Below are 14632 nucleotides of genomic sequence, written 5' to 3'. Positions count from 1 at the left end.
AGTGATCTGTTGAAGTTCTGTGTGAAGACCAGCTGGTCAGCACAGGATTTTAGACAAGTGGGTGAAACACCATCTGGGCCCTGTGCTTTTCTTGTCTTCTGTTTTCAGCTTTTCAGAATAGCTTCTTTTAGCCACTCTAATCTCCTTTGTCAGTCTGTATTTGGACTGATTGTACAAGATTTTATCCCCACTTCTGTAAGCATCCTCTTTGGCCTGACGAAGCTGCCTGAGTTTTGCTGTAAACCATGGTTTGTCGTTGTTGTATGTTAAATAAGTCCTAGTAGGAATGCACATGTCCTCACAGAAACTGATATATGATGTCAGGGAGGGCAGGTGGCAACCAATAATCCACTCAGCAGTCCGAATTGTCCTTTGGAGTCTTCTGATGTCTGATTTCATAGCTGAAGTTCAGAGAACAGACTCAATGACTGCTGAGTAGAACTGTTCTGAAGACAATCACAAAAATAGATTTAGATTAATAGTGCCAAAAATCTCTAGTTTCACCCTTTTATCTAACAAATAAAATATAAAGAAACCAACAACAAATAAAAAAAGATGAGAAAAAAAATCCAGAATTTCCATAAAAGATAACACAAGCAAGCAATTCAACACAAAATAAAGTTTCATCATCCATTTTTGTGCTTAATTGTTAGATACTATTACTAAATACAAACAGATTAATCATAGTTAGTAGGAGTAATCATTATGCTTAGTATTAGTCAACTAACTGGAATATTGTCAGCTGAATGGAATGTATTTTTGTTCATGGGTTTTTGTGTGTCATTAAAAACTACATTACCCAGTGTGCACCGCCGACCCATTGGAATTGAGGAAAGACGCATCCAGGACATCGACACATAAGTCGCCAATCTCTCCTGCACGTTTACATGTTTTCGCTTCTCGACGGAACAGCTTGCAATTTAAGCGTAGACTTTATTTGTAAACATCTATTTTTAGATTTTAAGCAAATTTAACAAAAACCTTACATTAGAGAGGATTAGTGTTGATTCGAAGTGTATTTTCACGGCTAGCCCTCAGCTACGAAAAAAAAAACAACAAACCCGGAGCGCGATTTTTTTATTTTCTGACAGACAAAATTCCACTTATAATCAACCAAACCACCTTTTTTACTTTCATGGACGACGAAAAAACACCTTTAATTAACCGAACACAGTCTCTTTTTTAACATATTTTCCACTTCCACGCTAAGCTAGCAACTCCAAACAAAGAAAGGGAAGCAGCTCTAGTTACCACGTCACATCTGGTTAACTTTTCGGTCTTATTTAACTACAAAACCTACTTTGTTTAGTGTATCTGGGTAGAAGAACATCAGAAATGGCCCAGCAGAGCAGTGCTCAGGTTGCCAGTTCGCAGAAAGCTTTAATGTTGGAGATGAAGAGTCTACAGGAGGAACCAGTGGAAGGCTTCAAGATCACTTTAGTGGATGAAGCGGATCTCTACAACTGGGAAGTGGCGATTTTTGGACCTCCAAACACTCATTATGAAGGGGGGTATTTCAAGGTAAGGGGTGAGGGTGGTTTGGAAGGATTATCAGGGGGTAAATGTCTATTATTTTTAGGTACAGATGGCTGATGGTCTATATTTAGAGCTGGATCCAGCACTGGGTAAGTGCATCTCTTTATGTGTATGTGTGAGTGTTTTCTTTAGATCTATTTTCATAACTTAAATCTTTGATTTAAAGCCTGATTTAATCATTTTAAACCATGTTTTTCCATCCGAGGTTGATGTGATGATTTTGGGGGTCTTTGTTTGGGAATAATGGGTTGAAATGAGGACTCATTTGTTTGGTTTCTTTGTTCCTCATTGTGATGATGGTGAATGGAGGGTAAAGCAATTTACATGGTTTTATACATAACATTAACAGTGTTACATTTAAAAACCATAATAACTGAACAATCTAAACATATAGTCTTGATACAGCTTTTAATCTGAATCTCACACTTAAAGACTTTAAGCTTGTTGTAAGCTTTTCTCATGACTTATTCTCATGAGTGACTAATTTTTACACCCTATTGGCCTATAAATGTCGTTATCACTAACTGTTTGGGATATATCCAATTCTGCTGAGTAGATCTGTCAAGTCTGGTTAGTGGTTAGACTTAACTTCCATATTCATAATTCATGACCTTTTTAATTATTAGAAGCCACATTTACTATCAGCTGTTGAAAGACATCACATTTAATCTGAATGCTGTCTTATATTTGTGTACTTTGACTTGCACCACTAACCTTTATTATGAATCATTAATCATGATAATAATGTAATGACAACAATTGTAATTAATTCTCGTCCCATTCCACAAGAGCAGTTTAACCATTTCCTGAAGAATAGACTTCACACCAGTCCAAATGGGTTATAATTAATGGCCTCAATGAAGTCAGACACTTAATTGAATTATTCAGTTTACTTCAAGTTGGTTGAATAATAAAGGAAGAGCATACACTGTTGTGTAGAGATTTTGAAGTAGGTCAGTGACTTTTCTTGCATTTGTTTACACAGAGCTCTCACACACTGGGTTTGGCAGATACAGTAGCGTCACTTTGCACTGGTGTGTCAGGATGTGAGCTCGTTTTGAGACCTGATTAATGCCAGAACTTGACTCTCGCCCCTGTTTCAGGATAAACCAGTGAAGTGTGTGTATTTGCATTACAGTGACTTGGTTGTCTTTTTTTGGAGGAGGAAATGATTCACACAATTTGCCTGTTCAGGGGAATAGAAATGTTAAACAGCTCTAAGAATTTGGTTGGCACTTTCAAGATCTGTTAATCAGACAAGAAGCTGAAACTAGCCGAGCCACTGTGTAACATTATGATGAATATTGTGCCACCTGACTTATTTGGAAGAGTTGTTTTGATAGATACAAAACAGAATGACTTTCTTCTATGGAACACAAAAGGAGAAGTTTGGCTGACTGTTGATGCAGGTCTTTTCCATACAATGTAAGTGAAAGGGGACAGATGCTGACAATCTCCAAATCTCACAAAAAAGCAGCGTGAAAGTAGTCCATATGACTTGTGTGTTATGCAAGTCTTAAGAAGCCATTTATATATACTGTTGAAGTCAGAAGTTTACATACACTTAGGTTGAAGTCATTAAAACTCATTTTTTAACCACTCCACAGATTTAATATTAGCAAACTATAGTTTTGGCAAGTAGTTTAGGACATTTACTTGATGAGTAGTTTTTCCAACAATTGTTTACAGACAGATTGTTTCACTTTTAATTGACTATATCACAATTCCAGTGGGTCAGAAGTTTACATACACTAAGTTAACTGTGCCTTTAAGCAGCTTGGAAAATTCCAGAAAATGATGTCGAACCTTTAGACAGTTAGCCAATTAGCTTCCGATAGGAGGTGTACTGAACTGAAGGTGTACCTGTGGATGTATTTTAAGGCCTACCTTCAAACTCAGTGCCTCTTTGCTTGACCTCATGGGAAAATCAAAAGAAATCAGCCAAGACCTCAGAATACAAATTGTGGACCTCCAAGATTTTTCAAATCTTAAATTTTTCTTATATTATGTCACATTTTTCAAAATCACACACAGATTTTATGTATTTTACCATAAATGATTTCTGTCAATTTATCAAAAATTACTACTGTACAACAATTATGGTGTCATTTACACAACACCAATTTTTGCCCCTAATAAAGTTGTGTATGCTGTGGTGGGAATTTCCATGATTTTCAGAAGAGATGACAACAATAACACAAATCTCTTGTGGTGCATGAACATACACTGTTAGACATTGTTAGTAGACCTATTAAACTTATTTGTGTGTAAATGTTTTAATAAAGCTTTACTTTTTGAAGTCTGCATTGCTAAAGGCCTTTGCGCATCAAAGGCGATGCAATTATGAGAGGTGAATTGCAGATTGGATTACTTTTATGATGCTTTTTTTTTTTTTTTTTTTATGTTTGGAGTTTAATATTGTCCATCCCCATTAACTTTAATTCCATGGATAAGAGCGGCCTATACATTCTCTTTTTGTGTTCCACGAAAAAATGTTTATGGGTTTGGAGCATCATGAGGGTGAGTAATGTGAGTAAACTATTTCTTTCATGCAGAGTAATTCCTACTTCATTCATGTCTCCTTCCTACAATAGCATCATGTTTCAAGGGCAGTTGCTTAATATTTGCCACGAGATTTGAAAATAATTAGGCTTGTATTGGATTGAGATGCAGGTCACCTCTCTTGCGTAACGGCAGTTTAACCTAGTTGTTTTCATGCCAAAAGATGATTTGTCCCACCTCCTGGTTTCCCAGCCTGGTGTCCGTTTGTGAGTTTTCACTCAGATTTTCTCCTTCGTCCCATCTGCACTGTTCTCCTGCAATGTGATGCGTCTCCAATCCTATTAAGAGCAGCTGTCCTGGGCTCACCCTGGAGACAGAATCCTCCAAAGCTGTTGTATATAAGGAATCTCTTTGTGTTGTACTGGTTGACAGCACTGTGATGTAAGTAGTTGTGAACTTGGAGAGTTTGGCTGGGTTGGGTTTTGGCGGCCAGGTCAACAACATGATTATTCAAGTTAAAAGTTTCATTTGTAATGTTTTCGGTATGGGTGGCTGTAAATTGTTAGCATGCAGGACAGGAAATGCACATTGCCAAGACCACCAAAACAAACAGAATAAAATAATGAATCTCCCACAAATTGCATGCTTTCCTCTCATTCGGGGTTTGTGCGCACATACACATGTCCGCACACACACAGTGTTTTTTAGTGTTGAACAGGTAATATGTTAGTAAATAAATGTACTAAAAAAAAATTATATGATGGGCTTACAATGGAGCTGAAGGGTCCGCAATGGTAAAAGACCTATTGGATGTTGTTTTCTCCCAAAACTTTAGATGGCAGAAAGGGCTTTAGGATGGTCCTGTAATAGTTCTATCAGAAACGGCAACAAACTGTTTGGCATTAGTGGGAAGAAATGGATTTGTTGCAATAGATGTGCAATGTGGTCTCTCTTGACTGCTGGAAAAGGCAATAGCAATTATTTTGTGAAATAGGCATGTATTAAAATTGTAACTCTTAAATATACACTGTTGATTTTTTTTACAAGCAGAATAAATCAGAAATGGTTGTAAAATAGGTGAGATTATAAAATGGTCAGACAAGACTGAAATAAATGTAAATTGAGGCATTTAATTTTTTTTAAATGATAAAAAAATCTTAAATTGTTACTCCATAAAAAAAAAAAAAATATATATATATATATATATATATATATATATATATATATTTTTTTTTTTTTTTTAAATGGGTAAAAAAAATTATCCTAAGGACAAAAGGAGAGTGCAGTTCCTTAAGGCATTAGAGGGTTAAAGAGGGTGCAACACAAGCCACGCCAAACAGAATTGCAATAATAAACATTGTTTTTAAACAGCTTTTTCAGACACCTACGCCATTGGTAAAGCTAATGTTTCTGTGTCTGACTGGACGGTCCGCTCAAAACATACAGCAATTTTTACAGCGCCAAAGAGACACTGTGTTTACAGTTTGAGGAAATCAACCCATGAATGGTTTACTTAAGTTGTCTCTGCATAATAAGCTGGGAAATTATAGAGTATTTAACAGCAAACAAGTTACAGTCTTCAACTTTAATGGTCTAATTAAAAGAACAATATCAAAGTGATATTCATGGTTATTTTTTTTATGGCCAGCAAATATATTGTAATTATTTCAAATATTTCCCAGCCATGCTCAGCCTAAAATTCAAAATAAACAAAAAAATGTGTGGAGCTGATAGTTGACGCCTCACTTTCTAATTGTTCTGTTTGTTTGCTTTTGTGTTGCAGGCTCGCATTAAGTTCCCGATCGATTACCCGTATTCCCCGCCCACTTTCAGATTCCTCACCAAGATGTGGCACCCTAACATCTATGAGGTATTTTAGCCAGTCTCACTGTACTGAAGGATGTGGCTTTTCTGTTGTGATGGACTTTCTTATTTCTTGTTCTGTTAAGCCCTAAGCTAATGCACCCAACAAACACAGACACTTCCTGTCTTGTCTGTTACCTCTGAATGGTTTGATATAAAAATCAACATATTATTTGAACTCTTGAAAATGAGCAAGAAATCTGTAACACTTGCCAGCATAGACAGATGGGTGTGGTTCACCAACCTGCAGTTCAGACCTGTTTGTGGCCAGGAAAATATTAGGTCATATGATGATTTGAAATGATAAACGGGTATTGATATCAAACGCAGTTTCACAAATCCAAAGGGGAATTCTGGGGCAATTAAAACAGGGGGCAGTTGAAACAGAGGTTGTGGGTTAAAGTTTAACATGAATGGGATTGATCTGTGGATGGTTGCTACCATAAAATATTATTATTGGTGTGAGGTTGATGGTAAATGTTTTGTAAATATTCAAAATGTCTTTAAAATGTGAAATATTTTATGTACCAGTGGCATCCTGTGCATTTTAAGTCTAGGCCTTCAGTGCAATTCATGCCATTAAGAAAACACTGTTTCATAATGAAGACACTGTATGCCTATGGACATCATACATTACGTTGCAGCCAACTAATAATACCATTTGACATTTTAAAAACATGTCCACTCACGAAAGCCAAAACTTGAATCGACACTGAATGCTCAAGCAAGCCTAAATTGAACTGCTGCATGATTATTTCGTAAAATGAACATCTCCCGAACTGACATTCAAAAATCATGCTTTTTCATATGAATCTACCAAGGAGGTCTGTAATACCTGGAAAAAGCTATCTAATAATATTTGCAATTTAAATGTTGCTTGCAATAAATTTTGTTTCTTCAGGGTACACGATTACTTTTCAAAACTTGAACCGACACTGAATGCTCAAGCAGCTTAATTTACACTAAGATAACTCCTGATCTTGCTATAACAATGCAAAAAGCACTTACCAATTTATTTGAAGTGAAAATCAGCCTATTTAATAAATTAAGCAATCACACGGTCATGCAGAACATCTCAGGTTTTTAAATCCATAAGGATGTGTTTTTCAATGGCGATAACAGCAGTGATGACAGCTCGTCTGCTAGATCTTACTCTTCACTTTTGAATTATGTACATCAATGAAAGTGTGATTGCATCCCTCAAGGCCAGCTAGAAGGCCTCAAATGGGACATATCCTAAAGACCACACCCACCAAGAACAAATAAATCAATCTGATTGGCTGATGAATCTGACAATCTGACTTTAGATGCCTGTTCACTTGCACTTTTGAGGGATTCTGTAGAAATTCTGACATCCTGACTGGGAGGAGCTCAGACTTGAGCGCTGCTTCGGCATGCGATTTGTGAAACAGCCGTCATGCTTCGCTTGAAAGCATCAAGGAATGCATTTTGATTGGATAAACTTTGAGTTTTTCCCTATTCATTTTTAGAGGAGTTAGGAGTGGAAATCTATTGAAAATACATAGGCTAAAAGTGAATGAAAATAAAAGGATGAAAAATATATTTATTAGGCATGTTTGGCCAGCAGAGAAGGCATTGCTGGCCCTGAGAATTCGCCACTGTTATGAACATAATTTTATGGAATGGGCGCAAATCACTACAGACAAGTTCCAACATCTAGTGGAAAACCTTACCCGAAAAGTGTGTGTGAGTGTGTGTGTGTGTGTGTGTGTGTGTATATGTATGTAAATATATATATTACACACACACAGAGTATATACATAAATTTTTTTCTTATATCAAAAAATGGCAAATAGATTTGTAGTCTTTCATCTCCCCTAAGTTTTGATTAGTTTTACAATCTAGAGCACAGGTCATGTGTGTGGTTTGCTAGAAAGAGTTGAAATGTGTGATCAGAAAATGAAATATGGCTCTGTGACACATTGAAGGTGAATTATGTGCCAGTTTGTTTCCTCTCTATTGGATATAAATGCAGCACATTCAGAAGGGTGTCCACAGTCCTTGCATGTTTTTTTGCATTCCGTCGAGGCCATCCTTCAGTGTTGACAGGTTGTTTTCACCTTGTCTGATGGCATGGGGGCAACATGGTTTAATGAGAACATTGTTTTGCTTGAAAGGTTGCTTTGCATGAAACAACACGTTACTATGATTGATGAATCTGTTTGTGTGCTTTCACAGAACGGGGACGTGTGTATCTCCATTCTTCATCCTCCAGTAGATGATCCACAGAGCGGAGAACTGCCCTCAGAGAGGTGGAACCCAACACAGAATCTCAGGTATGAAGTAATCTCACTGTTCCCAGACTTTAGACTAGCAGCAGAAAGTCTGGTCCACTTTTAAGCTTAGTTTGGGCCAGAACAGCCCATTTAGACCAGAAGATACACTCTGGTCGAAAAGCGTCCAACCACAGTCGGTTTTGTTGCGATACATTCAGGAGCAGGTAATTCCAAAATCGTATATAACTTTAATTGCAAAACAAAAATACAGCTGCGCTCAGAGGTGTGAATCTTCAAAAATTCGATTATAAAACAATTCTCGATGCATCTTGTCCTTCAATTTCTTTCTTTTTTCATTTTCTTCAAGCTTTCAGCTTTTTATTTAACAGCTGTTTTAAAAAATCAGAATGAGTCACATTACATAAACTGGCCTTTTACATTCAGTATGAGCTGTGAACAAAACATGAAGCATCCACAAGATTAAATAAATGGTTCTATAGTTTGAGTATCTCAGTTTTTCAGTTTCTTTCTTTAGAACCTTATAAAAAATCTCTTAAGCACAAGAAAAAGAAAAAAAAATTGGTTCATCAGAACACACTGAATAGATATATTGTTTACTTGCAACTAAGTATCAGTCGATGCCATGGACCTTGCAAATCCAGCGACTAGCTCTGCATTGTATCCAGTCATAATGTTTACACACTTTTTTTGTTTTAGTCTTTTGACAAACAATTCCCTTAAATTTAGTCAGTATTTCGTCATGTCATTATTAATTTTATCAGTTGTACTCTGACTAAAATGGCATACAATTTAAGTAAATGAAAATAACATTTTAGTTGATGACAATGTGCAAAATAACAAAAAAGCGTGTTAAACGTTAAACCAAAACTTTATAAAAATATTCAAACATGTAGAAAAATGGATAAATATTAATTTAAACATATCAAACATCTAAAAGATGCACAAAAAAAACCAATATTGCATTGCATGTAGCATTTATTTTATTTTTTTTGCCGAAGCAATGTGTTCACGACACAAGTTACGCACATTGACTTGCACGTAACTAAGTTCAGTTGTTCATTCGCTTCTTTGTCTGTGTAGATGTATTTTGTAATAGTACATATATGTTGTGGATAGGCTTGGGATCAATTCCTTTTTCACATATCGTTAATTGGTAGATTTTCCCGATGATTATCGAAATATATCTGGATTGTTTTCAGATATAAATAGGGCTGCTTGTTGCACAATAGTCTTTTATCTCTTCAGACATATTTCTCAACACAACTTTGGTAAACTACGAGCGGCAGGGTAAATTAAAGGGGACCGCACACCAGAAGCGTCTGCCAGACGACATGGTGAGCTCTAAAATTCAAAGCAATTATTTATTTTCTACAAAAGTACGCACACACACACCCCCAGTGCTCAGCATCAACAATCTGAAGTGCCACGGATTGCAACTCGCATAGTTTTCCATTAAATTCGACCCAAATTATTATCAAAGGACAAAGATTATGTACTCTAGCCATCACTGGATGATCTATTGTGAACATGTATCTTTCATAGAGCCTACACAATGTATTTTCAGTTATAAGTATGTTGTTTTGTGGTATGACAGCTTGAATGAAAGACCTATTCAAGGTTGCATTCAGAGAAATTGCATAAACATCGCCATTTCTAATCGTTCCGTTTGCACTATTTCACCAGTTTCATATACTAACCTGCAAAATCAGCGTTATTTTGTTCATGCTTGAAGTACAAATCCTTCGTGACTTTGGACTGCCATCTACTGCGCTGCTTCAGCTTGTCCTCTGTGCGTGTGTGAGATGCATGTTACATAGCCCTCTCGTGGTCTCCCAACACTATTACTCCAGACTTCTAAACAGAGGCCAACTGAGTGAATTAGAATGCACACAAATTGGGCTTCTAATTTAAATGTCGGCTAATTTTAAAATATTGATGCATCAAAAATATATCAATAAAATAACGTGCCAATCAGTAATCGATATATCGATATCCCTAGTTGTGGATATAGTGATTAATCTCATGTATAAAGAGGATGCATTTGAGTGACAACTAACCCATTTTTAAAGTGGTTCATTTTGCCTGTGTTCAGCTCATGCGTCAGCACCTGCTGTTGACTGTACTATTGTTATTACGAATATTAGTATTATATCAATTTGACTGATTAATCTGTGCCAATAGTTGCTTTTGGAACTATCGATTATCAGAAAAAATCAAAGAAGATAGTTGGCAATAGTATGGATTAATGTGTCACCATTTATGGATTAATGCATGATCATTAATAAGATGTAACAAAAATATATTTGAATTGTTTTTTTTTATATAATACTGGAATACCTGACAATTGTGACAAGCGATCACTGATCTACTCTTGATGAAAGATGATCTACTTTTGATGGATTATTGCTCATACATGATTTATTAGCCTATATGACGATGTTTATAGTGTTTTTATTGTAATACATTGTAGATGTTTGTAAGAGTGCATGTTTTGTTTCCTTAATGTGTTTGTGTGAGCTGGAAACATTTTCGAAATGAGTGTATTTTAGGCTTGTTTATAGTCAGTTTGTTCCTTAACTACGTTATGCACTAATCTTTTTTTCTGGTTATAATTGGGATTTTGGTTGCATCTGGGATTTTATTCATTTGAGCTCTTGTAGCATCTATGCCTGTGCTTTTCACAGTAAGGAAAAACTAAGATTTTTTTTTTTTTGTTACATTCAATAAATCGACAAAAAAAAAATATCGGCTATTTGCCTTTTCCACCACCTTAGTTATAGTATCAGCCAAATCCACTACCGGTTGACCTCTAAAGAGTATTACAAAGCAGTGGTAGGCATATGCGTCGAACACGTCCGTACGGGCTTACAGTCCAAAAAGGCTAAAGTGCTCGACCTTGCGCGAGATGTAATGTCACATTGAAAATCAAAGGATACCCTAGCCTTAATTTCAGTCATACAGTAGTATGCACACTCAAACATAATAGTTTAGAGAAAATCTAACTTTGTCCATGTACATAATTGTGACATTTCTCATAGGTGCTTATGCTTTGTGTGCATTGTGCAAATGTATTGCCCTTCAGGGATCAATAGACTACATTTTCACCAGTAGCTGTCACAAAGAGTAATTTATTTATTTTCCCCTAACAGAATTCTAATGTTCTGTTTAATGGAAGAGTAACCAGGCTGGTTCTGTTGTTGAGGGGTTTCCAGTTGCATGCTTTCATGGAAAGCATCTCAGTGGAGATCTCAGTGAATTTGTGTTTTTCCTCCCCTGTGTCTGAACTCTGTTCCAATTAGTCTGGTGTCCTGTTTCAGTGGGCTTTGAGGCTTCAGGCGATGAGTTTGTGTCTTCCAAGAAGCTCATGTTAATAATTTCTGAATATGCAAATAGTTTGCTGAACATGCAGAGATGAGCATATTTTAACCCAAGACTGAATAATGCATGATTTACAGTGTCAACACATACAGTATTTCCTTGCTGAACTGTTGCCTGTTGTTTTTTGTGATATACACTGGCAGCCAAAAGTTTGGAATAATGTACAGATTTTGCTCTTATTGAAAGAAATTTGTACTTTTATTCATCAAAGTGGCATTCAGCTGATCTCAATGTATAGTCAGGACATTAATAACATGAAAAGTTACTATTACAATTTTTTTTTTTAAATGTTCAGAACCTCTTAAACCACAAAGAATTCTCATCAAAAAATCCTCCACGTGCAGCAATGACAGCTTTCCAGATCCTTGGCATTCTAGCTGTCAGTTTGTCCAGATACTCAGGTGACATTTCACCCCACACTTCCTGTAGCACTTGCCATAGATGTGACTGTCTTGGGCACTTCTCACACACCTTACAGTCTAGCTGATCCCACAAAAGCTCAATGGGGTTAAGATCCATAACACTCTTTTTCAATTATCTGTTGTCCAATGTCTGTGTTTCTTTGCCCACTCTAACCTTTTCTTTTTGTTTTTCTGTTTCAAGTGTCTTTTTCTTTGCAATTCTTCCCATAAGACCTGCACCCCTGAGTCTTCTCTTTACTGTTGTACATGAAACTGGTGTTGAGCGAGTAGAATTCAATGAAGCTGTCAGCTGAGGACATGTGAGGCGTCTATTTCTCAAACTAGAGACTCTGATGTACTTATCCTCTTGTTTAGTTGTAAATCTGGTCTTCCACATCTCTTTCTGTCCTTGTTAGAGCCAGATGTCCTTTGTCTTTGAAGACTGTAGTGTACACCTTTGTATGAAATCTTCAGTTTTTTTTGGCAATTTCAAGCATTGTATAGCCTTCATTCCTCAAAACAATGATTGACTGATGAGTTTCTAGAAAAAGCTGTTTCTTTTTTTTGCCATTTTTGACCTAATATTGACCTTAAGACATGCCAGTCTATTTCATGCTGTGGCAACTCAAAAACAAAGACAAAGACAATGTTAAGCTTCATTTAACGAACCAAATAGCTTTCAAATCTGTTTGATATAATGGCAAGTGATTTTCTAGTTCCAAATTAGCAATTTAACATGATTACTCAAGGATAAGGTGTTGGAGTAATGGCTGCTGGAAATGGGGCCTGTCTAGATTTGATCAAAAATGACTTTTTTCAAATAGTGATGGTGCTGTTTTTTTACATCAGTAATGTCCTGACTATACTTTGTGATCAGTTGAATGCCACTTTGGTGAATTAAAGAACCAATTTCCTTCTGAAACAGCAAAACCTGTACATTATTCCAAACTTTTGGCCACCAGTGTAACATTTTGTTGGATTGTAACACATTGAAATCAATGAGGGTTGGTCAAATTAATGTGCAGATTAGGGATGCATTGAAATTAATTTTGGCCAATCCCTGAAAAGATGATTCCGTCAATATTTTGGCAGATTTTATAATCTTTTCTGTTTTGTCTTTTTTTATTTTTTATTTTTTTAAACAACAGACCATTCACATTAAAACTGAAAGGTGTAATTTCTTCGCCACCAAATGGAATAGCAAAAATAAACATGATTTTCAAAACCGCTTTCTAAATATGCCCTCCAACTGCTGTTGATCAAACAGATAGACCTGCCTCCAAAACATGCCATTGGTCGAGTTCGTGTTGTCTCATTTTCATAGCGCCACCAAGACGGTGTTTACGGTTGTCAGAAAAATTAACCTATAAATGGCTTGCTTATTGTCTCAGCATATTAAGCTGAAATAGGAGAAAGTATTTTAACACTGAAAAAGTTACACACTTCAGCTTTAAAGATGCACTCCTGAATTGTAATTTTGCAATATGTAGGAAATCATGACCACTCGCAATATAATGAAGACTCCAGTCATATCATTAACCGTATAAAAGCTGTTTTATTCTACATGGAGAGGGTCCGCACATGGAGGCTGCCATGTTAGAATCGCATGACCAGCCGAATACTACTCGCTTAATCTCAGTAACCGTCCTGTTATTTGACACTTTCACTCATTGATTAAAGTAATCATGGCTGACTGAATAGTAAATTTTTGCAATGGCATCTTAAACTGAAAACTATTAATTTTAAATGATGTTGAATCCAAGCCGCTAGGTGTCAGTGTAAGTCCAAGGTGACACAAAGACAAAAGTTACTGAGTGCACCTTTAAGTGAATTCTGGCATGAAAAAAACTTTAAATTTACAGTAAAATATGGATAACTGTTTACTTACCTGGCATAGAAAATAATTTATTGATTTGAATTAAAAAATTTAAAAAAAAAAAATCCTGATCCGTTTCCAAAATTAGCCTGATCAGACCAATATAACCGATTAAAAAAAATAAAAAAATAAATCACCTGTTATGGCCATTACCAGTATGGTTGTAGATATATTGTGCATCCCCAGTGTGCAAGTGAGTGTACCAGTGAGTCTTGCTGGTGTAGCTGTTAAACAATAGATGGACTGATCCTCTTGCATTAAATCTCTTATCTTTTGTAAAACACAACACAAAGTAGCTCTGGGAAAACCATCTTAATGGTAATGGCATTATAACATTGTGTGTGTGTGTGTTTCAGAACTATCCTGTTGAGTGTCATCTCTCTCCTCAATGAACCCAACACGTTTTCACCAGCTAATGTGGATGCCTCCGTCATGTACCGGAAATGGAGAGACAGTAAAGGAAAAGACCGGGAATATGCAGAGATCATTAGGTAACTAATGATTTTAAATACATCAATGACACAATGTTATTGTGTACTCTGTTAAAGTGTTCATATAATGGAGAAAAAAATTTCTTGCTCTTTTGAAATAAAATTTTGATGCGCTATGTAGACATCAGACTGTAATGCTCATCATGCAAAACTCCGTCCCCAGTCCACGAGAGCATTTATTAAAACTAACTGTTAAAGGTGCTGCAAGTGATTTTAGCCATTCTGGAATTTCCATAAAATGAGCCATTGGATTAGCCACGCCCCTTCTTTCCAAAACCCTGCACTCCAAAGATACCAAATGTGCTTTATTAAGACCTACACACAGCA

The 14632-nt window shown here is 36.2% G+C and overlaps 1 protein-coding gene across 1 annotated transcript in view; it reads left to right on the top strand.

Moving 5' to 3' along the window:
* Window positions 1-816: 816 nt before the first annotated feature.
* LOC127443178 (ubiquitin-conjugating enzyme E2 R2-like) overlaps window positions 817-14632 on the top strand; it is a 28601-nt gene continuing 14785 nt past the window's right edge. Inside the window, exons 1-4 of the mRNA XM_051701759.1 lie at window positions 817-1521; window positions 5822-5908; window positions 8101-8198; window positions 14171-14305. Of these exons, the coding sequence (XP_051557719.1) occupies window positions 1336-1521; window positions 5822-5908; window positions 8101-8198; window positions 14171-14305 (506 nt within the window). The 5' untranslated portion in view covers window positions 817-1335. The remainder of the gene's footprint in view (window positions 1522-5821; window positions 5909-8100; window positions 8199-14170; window positions 14306-14632) is intronic.

This window comes from Myxocyprinus asiaticus, chromosome 6 (genome assembly GCF_019703515.2).
Source record: "Myxocyprinus asiaticus isolate MX2 ecotype Aquarium Trade chromosome 6, UBuf_Myxa_2, whole genome shotgun sequence".
Classification (NCBI taxonomy): Eukaryota; Metazoa; Chordata; class Actinopteri; order Cypriniformes; family Catostomidae; genus Myxocyprinus; species Myxocyprinus asiaticus.
The sequence above is the reverse complement of the archived record's forward strand: the minus strand, read 5'-3'. Positions and strand labels throughout refer to the sequence as shown.